The following is a 19,256-nucleotide window of genomic DNA, read 5'->3' on the forward strand; positions in this document are numbered from 1 at the left end:
ATGGTCAAGAAATCCAAATAATTACCTTTCAGCTAATTTTTTTAGATGAGATCTTAAATTATTATAAATTGTATTTGAGCCAATGTAGTCTATAGCCCATATGAACTAGGAGATACTGTAGTACGTGTTCATTAGAGCTGAATACGAGCTAATGATAATGTTTATGAATAAATTTGTATAGATTTAGACCTTTAATCTTATAAGCATGTTAGAGCTTAAACAAAGTGAGTATGGAGAACCTGTGTAGGCATGTATTTAGTCCCACATCGATTATTCATCAATAAACTTAAATAATACCTTCTGTTATATAATATTATAAATTAAATTGAAAAATAAATTCAAAAAGATCCGGTCCATGATGGGAATTGAAGCCCTCCTTGAATTAGTGGGAGGTGGTGGGTGTGGTAATATTATAGATTAATTCAAATGTGGGTCATATATATATATATATATTGTTTGTTCCACTTATCTATGTTACCGTTAATTATTTAGTTGCGAGATGAGAACATGAATAAGAGAGCCTTTAGAAGTTACTTAGCGTGTCTTTATTAGTTAAGGATATATTCTTTGTACATCGTGGGTGGTACAGAACCGCATGCATCGTACATGATGCCGGAGCATGACAAATAAAAAAAAAAAAAAATCTTTCAACCCCATGCGTAAGTCAATCATCATGTATGGTGTGGACGGTTCTGCGCCGCTGACGGTGCACAAGAATTTCTCGTTGGGTAATAGTTTGCAAAGTTCGGAAGTGGGCCGCTCACGTTAGTTTAATTAGCTACCATGCTGTAAAAGGATTCCATTTAAGTCCTGTGCACCGCAGCGTTTGTACAACTCAAGAGAGTTTCAGTTCAATAAAAATTTACGAGTTCTTAACCCATTCAAAACTCTTGGAGTGTGTCCTTCTCTAACAACGATTAACCACATTCCCAGCTCAAATAACAGAAGCAAGCAATCCCTTTAAGCAAGAAGCCAAAAATTTTTGTGGCGCCTATTAGTAATTAGATATCCCCCTCCAGCTCTTCTACTCTTCCTCCTGACGGCCAGAGCCATGCAAGAAGCGTTCTGGACGCAGTAGTCCACCACCCCGCCTTTGACCCTATTCCTCGCCCACATCATCACCAATCGCCATGTCGCCGAACGCTTCCTTTGTCCCAGGACTAGAAGTGAAACCTCTTGTCTCCTGGCTTCCTCCACGATCGTTGGCCCTCTCTCCTTGCCTTCCACTAGAGAGACCTCAACTTTAACCTGCTGACAAGTTCCAGTTGGATGCTGTCAACGATATATTTAAAAAGAAAAGGAAAAAAATAAAAATCTGTCACAATAAGCCCACTAATTAACTACTCAAATGAATATTTTAATGGTGAACCTCTATATTTAAAACATTGGAACAAGCAGTTGGCATATAATGAGGCCTGGGTGAGAAAGTGTATTGTATTCCTTTCATTCACAGCTCATAAAACCATAAATTATAATAGCTTTGTGTCGATGGTGTTCATAGAATTGATTAAGAGAAGTCAAGAAAATAAACAAGCAAATGAGTGGAGGAAATTAATGTTGACCTCTGGTCTCCTAGCCTGACACATATTTTTCATAGCATAGAGCAGTTCATAACGCCTAGGATTCAATCCATTCTGAGATCGATTACCTGCAATATATACAACAACAAAAGGAAAGTAAGATAATTAACTTCTATGCTGCAAAACATCTACCACGCCATCTGTCCATCCATCCAAAATCATATATATGTATCCAGCTACGTACCACCATGTTTTGGCTTCACGACATCAAGAAGAACCAGTGTGTCATGGCCCTGAACCGCATGAGACAGTGCCCATTGCAAAGCTCCCTTTGCTTCTGGTTTTGAGTCTACCAGAACCATGATTCTCCTACCGAGCACAGTCGTTTGTTTACCTCCAGTGCTCGAATCCTTCTCCAGCATCGCTGATAGAGTCTTTGACTCGGACCTTGGAGAACGAGTGATGGCGCGAGTCAGGACGGCAGTCCGGTTGAGGCAGAGACTTGCCAGCCTTGTGCTAGCTCTGGCCATGACCCCAGATGGATGCCAAGGATCAAGGAGGATGTAGGAGAAGAGAAGGGGGAAGCAATTGAATCGTTGCTGAGCAAGCTTTAAGTCCCAGTTCTCATTATTTTCTCTCTTCGTTCTTCTTTTAAGGTCACATATATGCGTGAACGTGGGCTCCATCCTAGACGTGGAGAGTACGAATATGTTGGGCCATCTTGTTGCAGACCATGACAGCATTTTTTTTTTTTTTGGTTTATTAGGAGAGCCGTTGTTTAGAAAACTGCGGTGGTGCAGTAGAGTCACATATTAATTAAGCATATGGAGGAGTACATGCACCTGTCAACCACTGATGGGATGATGAAAATTATGATGGTCACGATCATTTGGTCAGGAAGTGCAGACTAAATATATAAATACTGAAGAAAGAACAAAAAGATTGAAAACAGAAGATTGTTCTTCTGCTGTGTGAAGGTTTGCAGCTAAAGTTTTCCTGCTTTGTGGACTGTCAACCTATTAAAATCCATACGGATCTTACTGTTGTGTTCCTTTCCGATACAGACAAAATTCATAAAGATTCTTTTCCTAATGCGTCCAAATTAATTGACACCTCCGGATCCAACACAATTTAAATTTACTTCGACAAAAATTAGGCAAAATGCTTGGTCTCGACTGAAACCTTCCTAAAATTCCTTCAACTCACATTTTAATCTAGAGAGATCACGAGACTCAACGTAAATACTTTGATTAATACGGAAAGAATTGGATGGGATCCAAAATCAAGATCGGACGTATTGAGAAGCTAACTTGTATGTCTAATTTTTGAAGAACATTACTTAACAAATGATATCCGATTGAAATGATTTTATTTTTTTTTTAATTGAATAATTTTTCAAACTCCACTTTAAAGGATATGATATACTAGCAATAAAAACAAAATTTATCATTTTGCCTCCAAAATAGACAAGCCAAATAAAAATTTTGTTTTTAGAAAAAGTTTTGATTGAGTGCATCTTCTAATTAGGAGAGAATTAGATGGATGTATTGGAGGAAAAAATGATGAAGAAGCCAAGATCTACTTCCTATATTTATTTTCACTAACCATGTTTATTTTAGAAAAGTTGAATCCCATTTGAGCTAGAAGAAAAATTCGATCTGATTTATTTGATCTCGTCACTCATGTATATATAGAATCTATGTATTTCAATTCCTTATTGATCAAAAGAAAATAAAGGGACATAGATTCTATTTTTATTTTTTATTTTTTTTTGAAAAATTCGAATTGAGACGGTTGGAGAAGTTCCTTTCTCCCCAGTGAACTCCATAGTTTTTTTCTGAACCATTAGAAAATAAAGTTGGCAGTTCAAATGCTAAAAAATCACTAAATGATGGTGATTTAGCACTAAAACGTCGGGTTTCCACCCATTTTGAGAAAATTATTGGGTAAACATAATGGTCCTAGTTAAATTAATTTAAATATCATATATTTTCATATTCATAATGCTTTTTGAATTTGATGATAACTAGAGCATATTTAACGTGCTTGTATATGCATGTAACCCGTATGTGTAACCATCCATTTGCCATTCACTACTGCATAGAGATTTTTTCTCCTAACGTAAAGGAAGCAAAGCTCGCATAGCGATTATAACGCATGCCATCTGTAGTCGCTGTGCAGAGATTCATCAACTCATGATGCTAGTGAATATAAAGGGAGCTGTACACAAGCTTATAATGTAAGGTCTCTCTCATCACATGTATAATTCACTTTGACGTATTCTCTTAATCTTTGTGCATCATATACGGTTAATATTTTTCATTAAATATTTCAGGGATGGTTTATTTGTTTTGTTTTATTCGACATTGTGACTACCATCTTCTTGTCGATCTCTGGTTTTACCTTTTAGCAATCATCACTGCATCCGGCTAAATTTGAAGGCAATGAGACATTGGTAACTTAGAATATTATATTAAGTATATATATCCAGGTCAGGCTACCATATGTTTCTTGGTGGCTAGCCCTAGAAAAGGACAATCAGTAGTAGACGTGCCTACAGGTAATTAGGAGATGCTCATAATTGAGTTCCGAGTTGTTTCCTGGCGGATTTCAAGGTGTCTCCCAACATCTCCTCCATATGTAGTCAACATTTTTGGCTGAGTTGGAGACATTATTTTTACCATTTTTTTTTCTCATTTTGGTTTCACATTTTGTGGCGCCGACATGTCTCGAGAAAGATGGATTTGATTAGATCTCTTCAAGTCCATGTTTACGCACTTGATCTAGTCCCCCATTGCATTGCCTGTATGAGTCATCACAAAATATTAATATATTTGGCACCTTATGTACCTGCAATCATTTGACTTGAACAACCATCATCTGCGATTGCGATTCTCTAAATCTATACTATTTGTCCTATAAAACCCTGCCTCAATATGAATATGAGGAAGAAAACAAAGACCGATGAAAATGGTCAACCAGGAGAGAGATGGTTTTCCGGCATTCCGATACGATTTGGATTATCTGCTGCTTCCTGTCAAGTTTCTGAAGTCAAATTTCAACCTAGCATAGTGGCATTCCTATTGGGAAGAGCTTGTTGCCTTCCGGTTTTTATTCTAGAAAAACTTAAAAGAAAAATATGTGTCATGCCTCCGGCCCAAATTTGCAAACCACGAATGCAATAATCACTATAAAAAAATAAAGTATTAGCGATGATTTTTAGGGACGGTGAAACTGTCGTCGCTAATATTAGGCTTTAACGACCGAATATTACGATAAAATTTTTTTTATCGCTAAAAGATCGGTGAATTATTAGCGATGGCTTAAATACTTATTAACAATGGCAAAGCCATCGCTATAAATTTAAATTTTAAAAATATCTATTAATGATGACTTTAATGATAAAAGCTAGCCATTGCTAATAGTGTGCCCTAAAAACACCCTCCGAATCTCTGATTGCCTCCCCTCGCCCCCCCCCCCGCATCCCCTTTTCCCCCCGCCTCTGGTCCTCTTTCTCCCCCGCCGCACCATCGGAGCCCCCGACCTCCTCCCCCCAACCCCCACGCCGCTGTCCCCACCTCCGATTTGATATCTTTTTATTGGATTACGTGTTCTCAAGCCCTCCCCTTGTCGGATCGCCTTCTGCCTCTCCTCTCCCCGCACCTCCGATCTCCTTTCTCCCCCGCCATGCCGTCGGAGCCCCCGACCTCCTCCCCCCAGCCCCTGTGCCACCGTCCTCGCCTTCGATCCGATGTCCCCTCGCTAGATCACATGTTTTCGAGCCCTCCTCTTGCCAGATCGCCCTCCTCTTGCCAGATCGGGGCTTTCACCGCCTCCTCCTTCGCCAGACTGCCCCTTCCCTTATCGGATCAGGCCCCCCGCCACCTCCTCCTTCTCCCCCTGCCCCTCTCCTTGCCAGATTGAGCCCCTTACTGCCTCCCCCTTCTCCCCTCGCCCCTCCCCTTGTCGGACCAAACTCGCAGTCGCCTCCCCCTTCTCCCCCGCCCTCTCCCCTTCAGATGCCCAGCCGTCGGTGTGCCGCACCACTAACCCACCATAAGACCTGTGCCATTGTCAGAGCCATCGGATGATTTTTAGCATCACCGTCACCACAACCCATTCCCACCTTTTTAATTTTTTAATATTTTAAATTATATTTATCTAATTAATTTTAAATTAATAATATATAAATTTAAATATTATTAATTTAAATATTAATAATATTTAATTAATAATATTATTAATTTAAATAATATTATTAATAATATTATTTAAATTAATATTATTCTCGGAAGATGAAACTATTTTGGAAAGTCTTCTGACGAGAGTAGCCCTACTGTCTTCATCGGATTGGTTTTTGCCTGCTCATCTACTTTGATGGCGGTCGGAGCAACTTAGTGATTGGATTTTAGACCCTAAGCTCGACCTGAAGTTCGAAAAAAATTTTTGGATTGGACTCAAGGAGGGGTATGGCCTGACCCATCCTGGCCGGTTTTCAACCCTATTTCTAATCCCGCTTGGTACTTTGGAACCTCCAAGATGGAATTTGCTTGGATGCCATGCTGGTATGCTTATACAGCCTAATCATTTTGGCATGCTCCAAGTCTGCATGCGCGGGACGCGCGTACCGACCGTCTCCATTTGCAATGATATCCTTTACTTAAAAATAGTATTTTAAAAATTTTAAAAGTATTGCATTGCATATAATGATAGATCCATCTTTTGATTAATGTACATATTCTATGGTATTCGTATATTTATATATTTTTATATGGATTGAAGAATTATGTACATTGATCAATTGATTGTCTAATTTAGATAGTTTAAAAATTATAATTAATTCTACAGATAATTACAGTTATCAAACGGTATGTTGAGGGTTTGAAAAAAATTTCAAACAATATTTTTCTTTAGTTCTCCTCACACATCTTCAGCGTGTAAAAAAAACTAAGAAAAAATACTGTAAATTTTTTTTGGCTCCTATTGCGTGTCGTTTGATTACTGTAATTGATTTATAGAATTAATTCAATTTCTAAATGGGATAGAACATTCTATACCTATTAGTTGATGATAGGATGTATTTATTATATAAGCCATTTTGAATGATAAAATATTTGGCAAGCATTTTGTCTTGTATTTGTATATGCAGAATCCTTAGATAGTGTGCCATGGACCGTAGTTGGATGGACCATCGAGTAGTCAAGGGGATAATTTCTGTGGAATATAAAGAGGGTGTCAAATACTTTTGTGATTATACTTTTGAGAATGCTGCACTCTTAGTTTAAGGATGGCCTCATTGTCCTTGTAAGAGATATGTCAATAGAGAAATGCTTGATAGGGATACAATAATTACTCATTTATATAAGAGTGGATTTATACCAAATTACAAGCATTGGTACCTACATAGGGAGATGTGGGAGACAATTGCAAGGGTTAGAAATCCTCAGTAGGACAAGGACACAGACAGAATAATAAACATGGTTATGGATGTAGTAGGTCCTGAATTTAATTGAGATATGGAGGATGATCCAGAAGCTGGCAGCGATGATTTCTATCGTATACTGAAAGATGCTTATGAACCACTGTGGTCGGGATATGAAGCATACACTGTATTATCAGCTGTGTTAGAGTCGTTAGACTTGAAGGCTGAGTTTAATATGATAATTAATTGTTATGATAGGATGGTAGCAATAATAAAGAAGATACTATCAAAAGATGAGAAGCTTGTTGGGAGCTTTTATACTTCAAAGAAAATGGTGAAAGGGTTAGGCATGGGATACGAGAAGATAAATGCATGTCGTAATGATTACACACTTTTTTATAAAGAGGATCAACTGAAGAGTATATGTGACGTATGCGGTGAAAGCCGATTTAAGCTGAGACAAGAGGATAGAAATCAGAATGATATATCATATAAGGTTCTTTGATACCTTCTCCTCACTCCTAGACTTCGAAGGATCTACTTGTCTAAAAGTACTGTCGGACAGATGAGATGGCATAAAGAAGAAATTCACAAGCACACTGATCTGATGAGTCATCCGTCAGATAGCGAGGCATGGAAGAAATTTGATGCTTGCCACCCTTTATTTGATCAAGAATCATGCAATGTCTGACTGGATCTATCTACGGATAGATTTTTACTGTTCAATCATGCAGCGGCTCCTTATTTATGTTGGCCAATCTTTATTAGTCCATACAATCTGCCATTTGGGATGTGCATAAAAAAATATAACATCTTTTTTACATTAGTTATTCTTAGACCACGGCACCTTAGTAGAAGCATTGATGTATATCTAAGGTCTCTTGTTGATGAGCTGAAATTCTTATGGTCCAATGGCATATGTACATTTGATGTATTGAAGAAGCAGAATTTTATAATAAAGGTTGCATTGATGTAGATTATTAGTGATTTTTTTACTTATGAAATACTGTCAGGATGGAGCACTCATGAGAAGCTAGCATGTCTCTATTGTATGAAGAATACAAAATTATTTCAACATGAGCATGGTTGTAAGCCTTGCTAGTTTGATTGTCATCATCAATTTCTCTCCAAGCATCATCTTTTTCGAAAGCAGCGAGACAGTTTCAAGAGGAATAAGATAGAGAAAAATCATGCAACCCCACATCTCAATGGTATGGAAGTGTTTCAAAGGGTATCCCAAATAGACGAAGTCCAGTTTGACATACTATTTAATAAGCAAAACCTTGAGGGTTTGGTGGAACTCATAACTGGATGAAGCATAGCATCTTCTGGGAGTTATCGTACCAATTGATCAATTTGATCCATTATAATCTTAATGTCATATACATTGAGAAAAATATATTTGATAATATTTTCTATACTATTATAAATGTCAAGGGCAAGACGAAGGACAATCCTAAGGTTTGAGCAGATATGAAGAACGTATGCAAGTGTCTCTATTAGAGCTGGTTGAGGTGTCACCTGAAAAATTTTTGAAGTCGAAAGCATCTTATACCTTAACAAGAGAGTAGTTGAAGGATGTATGTGAATGGTGTAAAAATGTTAAATTTCTAAATGGTTATGCAAGTAATCTAGCTTAGTGCATCAATGTCAAAGATTGCAGGTTCTATAGGCTGAAGAGCCATAACTGTCATGTCTTCATATAACGATTACTTTCATTGGCTTGACATAATCTTCTTCCCAACTCCATATAGAGTTCTTTGACTGAGCTTAGTTTTTTCTTCAGAGATATTTATGCTACCGAACTATCTACCAATCACATCTCCAGTCTTGAGGCTAGCAGTATAGAGACTATATACAAGTTGGAGAAGATATTTTCTCCTAGTTTCTTCGACTCCATAGAGTATCTCGTGATTCATCTAGCATATGAAGCTACGATGGGGAGACCTGTGTAGTACAGGTGAATGTATCTATTTGAAAGATACCTACACAGTCTCAAGAAGAAAGTGAAAAATAAGGCAAGAGTCAAAGGTTCTATTATGAAGGCTTATATAATTGAAAAAATTTTTAATTTCAGCTGACACTACTTTAACCCCAATGTGTAGACAAAGCTGACTCAAGTGGGTCGAAATGATGATAGTGGTGAGGGATTAGAGGCAGAGATCTCAATATTTATCTATCTCACTCGTGAATTTGGGCATGAGGTTCATCGAATATTAACTGATACTACAATTCGATAGGCAGAGACATATATTTTGCTAAACTACACAGAGATCTACCCATATATTGAGTATCTATCACAATCTCAATATTTTAATTACTTTTTATCTTATACTTATCTTATGCATGTATAGGCAATATGATGAGATGCTGAGACGGAACAACCTGATGATAAGCGAGAAAGAAATCTTCACTCAACGCTCATAGAACTTTGCAAATTGATTCCATCAACTGGTCAGAAACCATAATCATTTTATTTATTTTAATTTCTTCTAATTTATTTCTTTTATAATATGCAGGTCATGCAAGGGGGCGAATCCATACCTAGGAAGCTAAGATCATTAGGTTACAGGCTAACAAAGTACGTGACATATTATAATGGCTGTAATATAAATGATTTCAAATTTCACATGCAGCAATATGGTTATCATAAGAGTACAATGAATAATGGTATGTGTATAAAGGATAGTTGATGGGCAAAGGTGGAGAGTGACTACTATGGAATCCTCGAAGAAGTGATCAGGTTGACTTACCTTGGAGGTAATAGTGTCATTCTATTTAAGTACCGATGATTTGATACCGATAATTGTATGAAGGTAAATCCATGAATCAAAAGCATATGTAAATGATTCCTTTGTGCTAGCCCAACAAGCTGTTCAAGTATATTATACTCCATTCCCATCAAGGGAGAGAGGAAGGAAAGAATGGTGGATTGTATGCAAAATTAAATCTCAGGCCATTCATTACATGCTCGAAAAAGAAGAAGTGCCCCATTTACCAGAATGCTTTCAAGAGGATGAAATATCTGGAGTTCATCAGTCTCATAGATGTAGAATTAGATGCTCCAGGTTTTCTTCTACGTAATGGCCAACATGAGGAGGTAGATAATTCTAAGTTTGTTTTAAAGGACAATCCTATCCAAGAAGGGGAAGAAGAGGAAGAAGATAAAGAAGTGAAAGAAGAAGAAGAATAAGATGAAGAATCTGAAGGGTACCAAACATCTGAAGAGATCGATAAGTAGTGCTCCTCGCTTATATAATACCGAGCATAAAAAGAAGCCAGATGTGCATAATATGCTGGGAGAACTGCCCAAAAAATGATGTTATATAAGATTGTTAGTTAGCATCTGCAATATATTAGCAGAGAAATGATTCTCATCCAGCAGTACATGATAATGTGTTGTCGCTGGTATAAAGTTAAGGTATCATAATATATAATTAAATAAATATGATACATAGTTATTTTATTTTAGTACACAGCTAATCCATATGATACATAGTTATTTTTATTTTCACAGATTATAGATCATATTTTTTCGAGGCCGAAGCCATCACAGTCGAGGAGAGAGCTCTCATGTCGTCAGCCTGCATGCTTTTGCACCACATGTACTATACAGTAAACTCTAATACTTTAAATATTCTTATTTATATTATTTTATCTTTTATTATCTAATATAATATTTTTTATCATATCTTGATACTCTCAGATTCGAACGATATGGGGTCACCAGTGACCCCACAGTCACACAGAGCCGCAGCCGACTCTCAGAGTTAGCGGCATGGTAAAGGACCCATCTGACTCACAACACCTCTTACTCGATTGGAGGATAGAGAGCTCGTCCACGTTCAGAACCGTATGTAAGCACTATATATCTTCACCGAATATATTTAACTTTTAGCCATTTTAGAGTCTAGCATTTATTATTTAAAATAAATTTTGCAGCACATTTACGAAGCTTGGGGTAACTCGTGTGGTTACCAACATCATCCGATGATTGATGCCGGGGTCGGTGAATGAGTTTTTCAGTTGGCCATCAGGGGCTTATTATGTAGCCTGAGAAATGTTCCTAGTAAGTCAAAGATATTTAATTTTTAAATTTACGATAAGTTTGTATTCTATTTATTAATACACGATTACTTCTACTTGCAGGGGCATTATCGATTCGAGACTCTTCAGGATGAGGAGGCCGACCGTTGGACCTTCGAGGAGGTGGCCACGAGGAGGTTTCAGGATGGGCTGTATAGCCGTCGATAGTTTGTCATAGAGCATTCCAGTTTCAAATCACCATCAGACTGAAAGTCTTACATAGATTACTAGATGTGGGTGGACATATGAGAGGCTCTCTATGACTAGTGGAGTACTGAGGAGTATTCTGGTGGACGACAGAGGGCAAGATAGAATCGATCATCCAGCAGCATCCGATCAAGCATACTAATGGCTCCGTTGGCACACATGTTGTGGCCAACTAATTGATAAAAATTTTATCCTTAAATTAATTTTATATTAAATTAATCATATATATATTAATTAATTTAATTTTATTATGTATTTATTGTAGATATGGCAGTTGGGTCATGCACAAGGACAGCTGCAAATATGAAAGGCCACACACCAATCTAGGAGGATGGTGATTACTTAGATCCTTATTCTCCATAAATCACGATAACAACTTAAAATATTATTTATTAAATTTTTATATATACTGATATATGAACTAATGAATTTCTAAATTATATAGGTAGATTATATAGAGTATTTCATATCATAGCACGGTAAGGATCCGTTCTCTCAACCCCTCTTTGACCTCGAGCGCTCAAGGCCATTGGAGGGGTGAGTAAGAGCCAGGTTATAGGATTCAGCTATAGCTTTGACCCTCCACCAGCTCGAAGATCTTCATCGATGTCCTCCTCTTAGGGCTCGATGATCCAGATATGGACTAACGCACATGTGGAGGAGATCGTGCAAAGGCTTTGGAGCCAGCAATCTTAAAGCTTCTGAGATGCCATCCGCGATACAGTCATTGAGATTTTTTAAGATGTGTATCTGCATAATTAGTTGGGCTCGTTGTCATAGCCATTACAGCCGGTAAGTCTATTAATAATTTTTTTTATTTATTTTAAATTTTTATATTTAGAAGCTTCACATGTTTAGACTTGAGTCCGGAAAGAAGATATATGAGGCAAAAATTTAATCTAACCATCTAAATGATGGATTTGGGATGTCTATAGCTCTGTATCATTGAATGAAATATGTAAGAATAATCTGTTCGAAAATCAGAGTAGTATATCGAAATATATATTTTCATATCGATATATACGCTTTCATATCAAAACTTATTAATAATATTTTATTTTTTTTATTATAGGATGTTGAGACATCCGACTGTCATCCACTAGCTGCTAGAAAGGATGTACAGGAGTAGGAAGAGGATGAGGAGGATGATGAGGAGGATTGTATATGATTTTTTTTTTATATGTATGTAATTTTAATACTTGTAAAGTAGTATCTATATGTAAAATTATATAATTTATATTTTTAATATAATATAATTAATTTTATATTTATGATTGTGTTACATAATTATTATCTTATTTATAATAGATTTTAGAAAATATTATTACTTATTACTATGATTAAAGTAGATTTTAAAATATTTAATTATAATTTTTTTAAAAAATTAAAAATTATTAGCAACAGTATTAGTGACGTAAACTTAATCGCTAATTATTTTTAAAATTTTAGTTAAAAAAATTAAAAAATTATTAATGATGGTAGTAGCGATGAAATCACCGTAGCTAATAATTTTTTAACAGTTTAATTAAAAAAAATTAAAATTATTAGTGATGAAACTTTATCGCTAATACTATCATTAATTACTTTTATTAGCGATGGTGGATTTATCGTTGTTAATAATGATAATTAGCAATATAATTATTTTCATCATATTTTTAGCAACAACATGCATTAGTGACAGCAAACTGACTATTAGCGATGGCAATTAGCTATCACTAATAATCTATTTTTTATAATAAATTATTGCTATATATTTATAGAAACTCTTCCTGCAAGTATATTCAAGACATCCCATCATTATATTTTAAATCAAGTGATGGAATAATTAATCAATTAACTAAATTTAAAACTTAAAAGCCAAATTTAATGGATTACAAAAATTCCAATAACAACCAACATTATTATATTAAACTTTAATAAAATTTTAATCTAAGCTAGAGAAGTCAAAACCCTATCTTTGATCACTCTCCCATGGCAAAACCCCATGGCAAATGAGTTCTCTAAATCTATATATAAAAATAATAAGATATCGAATAACAAGCTAGACAACTCGCTAAGCAATGGACATTTTAATTAGATAAATCAAAAAATAAGAAAATAATTTTATTGAAAATAATCATTTGAAATATATTAGTTTGAACCCAAATCCATATATATATATATGCAATATTATCAAAACGTCATGCATACTTATCCGAACTTTTTTAAAATTTAAGTTTTCATTTATGAATTCAATTTTTATAGACACCAAGTTCATTTTGTCATCCATGAGCTCTGACTATTGTTGTCGCTCAAAATCTATCCTAAAAGAATGGACAGATGAGCTATTCTGCTCGATAGAGGTGAGGAAGCTCACTGAATCTGTAACTATAGAAAATAGGCATAGCCTTGTCTGACATATCTGACGGCAATCCTCCAATGCTTAAGTCAAGTAGAAGTTTCAAGAGAAAATAAAAGATATGAGAGAGAGAAGTAGTATCTGTAACCTTATATCTGGCGGTGATCCTCCAATTCTTAAGTCAAGTAGAAGTTTCAAGAGAAAATAAAAGATATGAGAGAGAGAGTAGTATCTGTAACCAAAGAAACTGAATCTATAACCATAGAAAATAGTCAAGGCCTTGTCCGACGTATCTGGCGGCGATCCTCCGGTGCTTAAGTCAAGTAGAAGTTTCAAGAGAAAGATATGAGAGAGAGAAGTAGTATGTATGGGGTTTCTTTTGTCATACCCGAGGGTTCTTTGTGACTAATATTTATATAGAGACGAGTATGAGAATTTTCATGATTGAGATGATCAGATTATTGAATGAGCAGTTGAGCTCTTTTTTTATCTATTGAATGGAATAGTGGAGATATGTCTTATCAGACATGCTAAGATTTGAGCACTTGCTTCATCTACTCACCGTTCATGATATATTTTTTGGGGAACTGAGATCATGCTAGGCTATATTAGTTTGCTGATTATTAGGAGATTTGATTGACCATTGATTTTGTTGGATGCATTTTGTTATCTGGTTTGATGAGTTAAGCTATCAAGCGAAAATTTTGGGATGGTATATTCGAGCTACATCACTTGCACCCCATTTTTGAGCTAAGCTGTGCTTGTTCCACTTGGACAAAAGAAGTAGCCACATCAATGACTGAATGATGTAGCTAAGCTAAATTCAAGTGGTTAGATCAGCTTTGGATCCTTCCAAATACAACATTCAATATTGGGAACATTCTCTGCAAAGTCGGTTCCACTTTTGAAGTGTTGCACATACGAGCAGGATTTTCACAGTGGCCATCATTCCTTTTTCGAAGAAGGATTGATCTATAGGAACATAAAGCCACCAAATGTTGAGATTAGACATAGTCATAGATGGGTAGGCTAATGAACAGATAATGAAATCAGTACACTTCAGGCCTTTATATAATGGGATGAATACCTAAGGTGCTTCTTCTATTCTACAGTAGCCATCCATCCTTTAGAGGCCTTTGTCCTAAAGAAGATTTAGTTCCTTTACCCCCTTCCTTTGCTTTTTTGGCACCCTTTTGTTTGCTTTTCTCTTTCGATGCACCATCGTAGGTTGGTTGCTTTTTTTTTTCTTCGCTTTTTCTTGCTTACTTCCATGGCTGTTCTTTTGAGAGTGAACATTAGACAAATCAATTTGGCTGATTTGCTTTCTTTGACTGCTCTGATAGCTATAGTGACACCAAATTGGAGACATTTGGTCTCGACATGGAAGAGTGCATCTTAGATCAAGATGACGTGGACTGATTTGACCAAATTATTTGTTCCTCCAAATTTTTTTGATCAGGACAATGTGGACTGATTTCACCAGGGTTATTTTGTTCCTCCCAATTTTTTTTTTAGGTTACCTCAGGGTGAGGAGGGGGCCAATGCTTGCTATCAGACCCTAGTTAGGCTTTACAAAGAAACTCTAAAGGCTGGGCTAAGGTTCCCTCTTCCTCCTTTTGGTGCTTCTCCTTCTGAATAGTTTCCAGTTGGTGCCATCCAGTTTGTTCCCAATGCATAGCAAATATCATTTTTCTCTCCTATCTTTACATGGTATACATCCTATGATCGAGTTGTTCCATGCTTGGAGCACCCTTCTGAGAGAAGCTAATGGTATATTTTAGCTGAAAAGAAGATCTAGTTGATCCACGATGGTCATTCCTTAGTTTACAACTAGAAGGGCCACTTCATTTTTGTTTTATATGAAAAAAATTATGATTTAATACCTACTAGGGTACCCCCAATAAAAGCTTGAATCGAGTCCCTGCTCTTTTCGATGCTAAGCAGTAGATGTTAGAGTCTTTGTACAATATGAAGGCTCCTTCTATTCGAGAGCTATTATTCGAGCAAACTATTGTCAAGGCTAGGCTGAGCCCTAGTAGACCCCTGAGCAAGAATAATTTCTCTTATTCTTTATGTTGCTATTAACTTTTTTGACTATTTTTTTTCTGCACACATGGTGACACAATGCTAGTGAGGAAGATGGTCATTGCCAACTACAAGATGATAGTAGAAGACCTCCCAGTGCTTGATGCCAAGAGGTTGTGCAAGTCCTCACTCCCTTGTTTCGGTCAGAATGCAGCTATAACCATCATCCCAACCTATCAACCCATCCAAACTTCTACAGCCCCCCGAGCAAACCTAGAGTTGGAGATCTTGCTGGCTCCCTCACCTACTCTCACTGAAGTACTGTAAATGCCTCTTGCATGTTCTACCACCAAGGTGGAGGTTTACGGCCTAAAACTAGGCCATCAAGACTTCTTCCTTAGCTCAATTAGACCCAAAAGTAGCTTGGGAGCTAGTGAGAGGTATCATTCTCCCTGCGATCAAGAGAAATTTGAAGATGACAGTGTAGGGACTCCTTTTGATAAGGCTTGTTAGGCTATTATCATAGTAAGAAATCTCTTGTATCTTGTAGGCTTTCTAGAATGGTGATCCATTGCAGATAATTGATCTTCCTTTTTCAAGGCATTGCCAATACTATACTTTTTCATGAGTGATATCACAAATTATGGCATCATGCTTGGGACATGAAGCAGGATTAGAAGGAGGTGAAGAAGTCAAACAAATTGGGGGCCAAGCTAAAGTCTGCCACTATGAAGCTAAAGAGCTTGAAAGCTCAATTCAAGGTTGCTCGGCTTTGGACTGCCATGGCTGAGTAGAAGGAGGCGGCCGAGAAATGATTAGCTTCGACCAAAAAGAAGGTCCTTTGAGCTTTGGTGGCTTATAATTAGGCTTTCATAGCTTATCAAAATAATCATACTTTGGCAGTTGCTTACTCCTATGTCATCAGTTTCTATGATTGCCAACTTTAGGTGCAAAGATGCTTCCCCAAGTTCGACATCACCTACCTTGCCCCATGCAAGGTGATGCTGAGGAGAAGGTCAAGGAAGAGATGGACGAGGATGAGGGGTAGAAGGAGGGCACTCTTGAGAAAGTGCAGCTGGATGGTGAAGTTTCTGGTCCTTCTAGATCTGCTTTTGATCTCTCCAACTGCAAAGAATTCTCTATTTCGTCTCAAGTAGTATGGCTTGGTGTTTGTCTTCTTCTTTTATTCTTGGCTCCAACATAGAGGCAATCTTGATCTTCTTCCTCCTAGTAGTTGACCTCATAGAACCAATATAATTAGATCTCCTTTCTACTTGTACTAATTGGTTGCTAAGCTATTTTCATCCTATAATTTCTAAATATTGTCAGTGAATGTACCTCTTATTTATACCTTTGTATCATAATACTGTTCAATCCTATGCTTCACCAAGTAGATTCTGACAATATTGGAAAGGATGGTCACTCCTCTTCCTTCAAAGAGTATGATTATGGAGAAAGGTCCTAATTGTGTTATGTCTAGTGATGTTCATTTTTCAAAAAATAAAAAAAAATTTATGTAGTAATTGAGGATGATGTCCAATCATCTCATTAGTAAGCAGTACCTCCACTTCTCTCCACCACTATGCTGGCCAAGATTTTCATATCCACCACAAACCCGAGCACACATATTGTGGCTCTAACCACACCTAGGATTCGCCTTCCATCTATTGCACCTTGCTAAAGTAGGTCAACATCAAGAAAATGATGGCCAAGAAGACCTTTAGCACTACTAACTTCCTGCTGTGCTCCTCCAACTTTAAGTCGTTAGCATGAGCTTGGGTGTGGTGATGTGGAGATTTGGATCACAACTTTTACTAGAGTCTGAAGTTTTGAATGGTTTCTAGGAATTTTTTTTAAATGCCTTCTAACCATAGTTAACCATGATTAATCTTTAAAGTTGGAGAAGTTTAAATTAGCTAATGTGGCTAAGTTTTATTGTGCAACTCTACAAAAACATGGTATATTAAGTCTGCCTAATAATTTTCCTATGGTACTATGTTACTTTCTATTTTCCATGACTCCATGCCATGTTCCTTCATTGTGCCCCACCGGCCTTCATCTAATACCTGCACATGAGATCCTTTCTCCCATCAAGAAAATTTTTAAAAAAAATGTAAAAGGAAATAAGGTATGATGAAAGAACAATGCCAACAAGAGTTTAACTCTTTTCCATAGCTACCTCTCGGGTTGTCGATCGTCCTTCTTTGTTTCTATCTAACCATTAGTAGTTTGGTAGTCAGAAGGTAGAAACTTCAAGTTAGTGGAGATAGACTTTGGCACTAATTGTTGATGTAACCCTTTAGCAAAAGCAATCTTGATGCAGGTGATGGTGGCACCAATGCAGTGATGGGTAGTGATTTAGGTGAAATAGAGTCAGTGGAGTAAATGATCAACTCTTTACAAGGGAGTTGTCGAGGATATGGTAGGACCTTGGAAGGGCATGCAAACAAGAAGTTGGAGGGCAAGCTTAGGCTTGCTTGTTGGTGATGGTGTGGCCAATGGCATAGATCATGTGAAGGTGAAAGATTGAAAAGGGCATAGTATGCATTGGTTATCATAGATAGTCTAGTTGGCATCTAGGGCACTTGAGAAAATGAAGGCAAAGGAGGAGCAATGTAGAGGGCAGGATAATAGCGAGGTGGAGCCAGTGGCATAGGATTTAAGGACTAGTGGTTTAGAGAGTGTGAGAAGAAGGAGGCGAGGAGGAGATGTCGAGGGCTTTGGTGAGGGAATAGGCCTAGTCAAACCATGGAAGAGTTGGTATCATGGTGGGGCCAATCACTGACAAATACGATGATCCAGGAGGAATTGAATCCAAAATTGGTGTTAAGGTATGGGTCGAGCAAAAGGTTAAGGGTCTATTGGGATAACTGAATCTAAAATCTCATAGAAATTATAGATTTAGGTTAATATAACCACCTAAATAGGATCTAGCCTCACTTATCTTTATAAATATGTCGAGAACCATTGCAGTGAACTAGCTCAAATCCTATAGAGAAAAAAAAAAGAGACTTGCTTGCTGGCCCACTGCAATGGTTCTCTAGGTATGTATGAAGATAGGCCTAGTCTAATCTTGTTTAAGTAGTTATATTAGCCTAAATCCATGATTTCTATGGGATTTTGGGTCTAGTCATCTAAACAGGCCTGAACGGGGGGAAGGGCAATGTGGAGAAGAAGGGGAGGTGGAGACCTAAAGTTAAATTTTCAAAGAGAAAGCTAAGAGAGAGGTGTTTGAGAGGAAGAGGGGTCATGGCTAATGGTCCTCCATTACAGATCCCATAGGATGTTTTGGAGCTGATAATTCTTGATTTCTATGGCCTCTCTGGACATGGGCAAGATAACTTTATCAAAGAATGCCATGAAGGACTATGATCAGCTATTGAAGAGGCCAAGTATTGGAGTCACCTCCAATCAGTGTCAGATACACTTGAAATAATTTATTTTTTTTTTTTTTTATTATCTTTTATATTTTTATTTTTTGATGTAATTTCAAAATCTGATTTGAATCTCCTGAGTTATCAAGTTTAGCTAATTTTGTAGAAAACCACCATGTTAGCAGTTTTTAACCAATCCAACAACAATTCTAGTCTTAAGAGATTCACATTTTATCACCCCATAAGATCTTCATAGCGAGGGCTCCCCATAAAAGATCGAGTAG

At 37.0% G+C, this 19,256-nt stretch overlaps 1 protein-coding gene across 2 annotated transcripts in view; it reads right to left on the minus strand.

Annotated features, from left to right (window-relative positions):
• Positions 1–669: 669 nt before the first annotated feature.
• The window catches only part of LOC105033201 (uncharacterized), a 34,506-nt gene continuing 15,919 nt past the window's right edge, over positions 670–19,256 (minus strand). For both annotated transcript variants that reach the window (XM_073251289.1, XM_010907887.4), the window contains 3 exons: positions 1,768–2,372; positions 1,563–1,648; positions 670–1,248 (listed from right to left, as the gene is read on the minus strand). In XM_073251289.1, coding sequence (XP_073107390.1) covers positions 961–1,248; positions 1,563–1,648; positions 1,768–2,263 — 870 coding nt within the window. In that variant the 5' untranslated portion in view covers positions 2,264–2,372 and the 3' untranslated portion in view covers positions 670–960. The remainder of the gene's footprint in view (positions 1,249–1,562; positions 1,649–1,767; positions 2,373–19,256) is intronic.

The sequence above is a fragment of the Elaeis guineensis genome, chromosome 2 (genome assembly GCF_000442705.2).
Source record: "Elaeis guineensis isolate ETL-2024a chromosome 2, EG11, whole genome shotgun sequence".
Taxonomy (NCBI): domain Eukaryota; kingdom Viridiplantae; phylum Streptophyta; class Magnoliopsida; order Arecales; family Arecaceae; genus Elaeis; species Elaeis guineensis.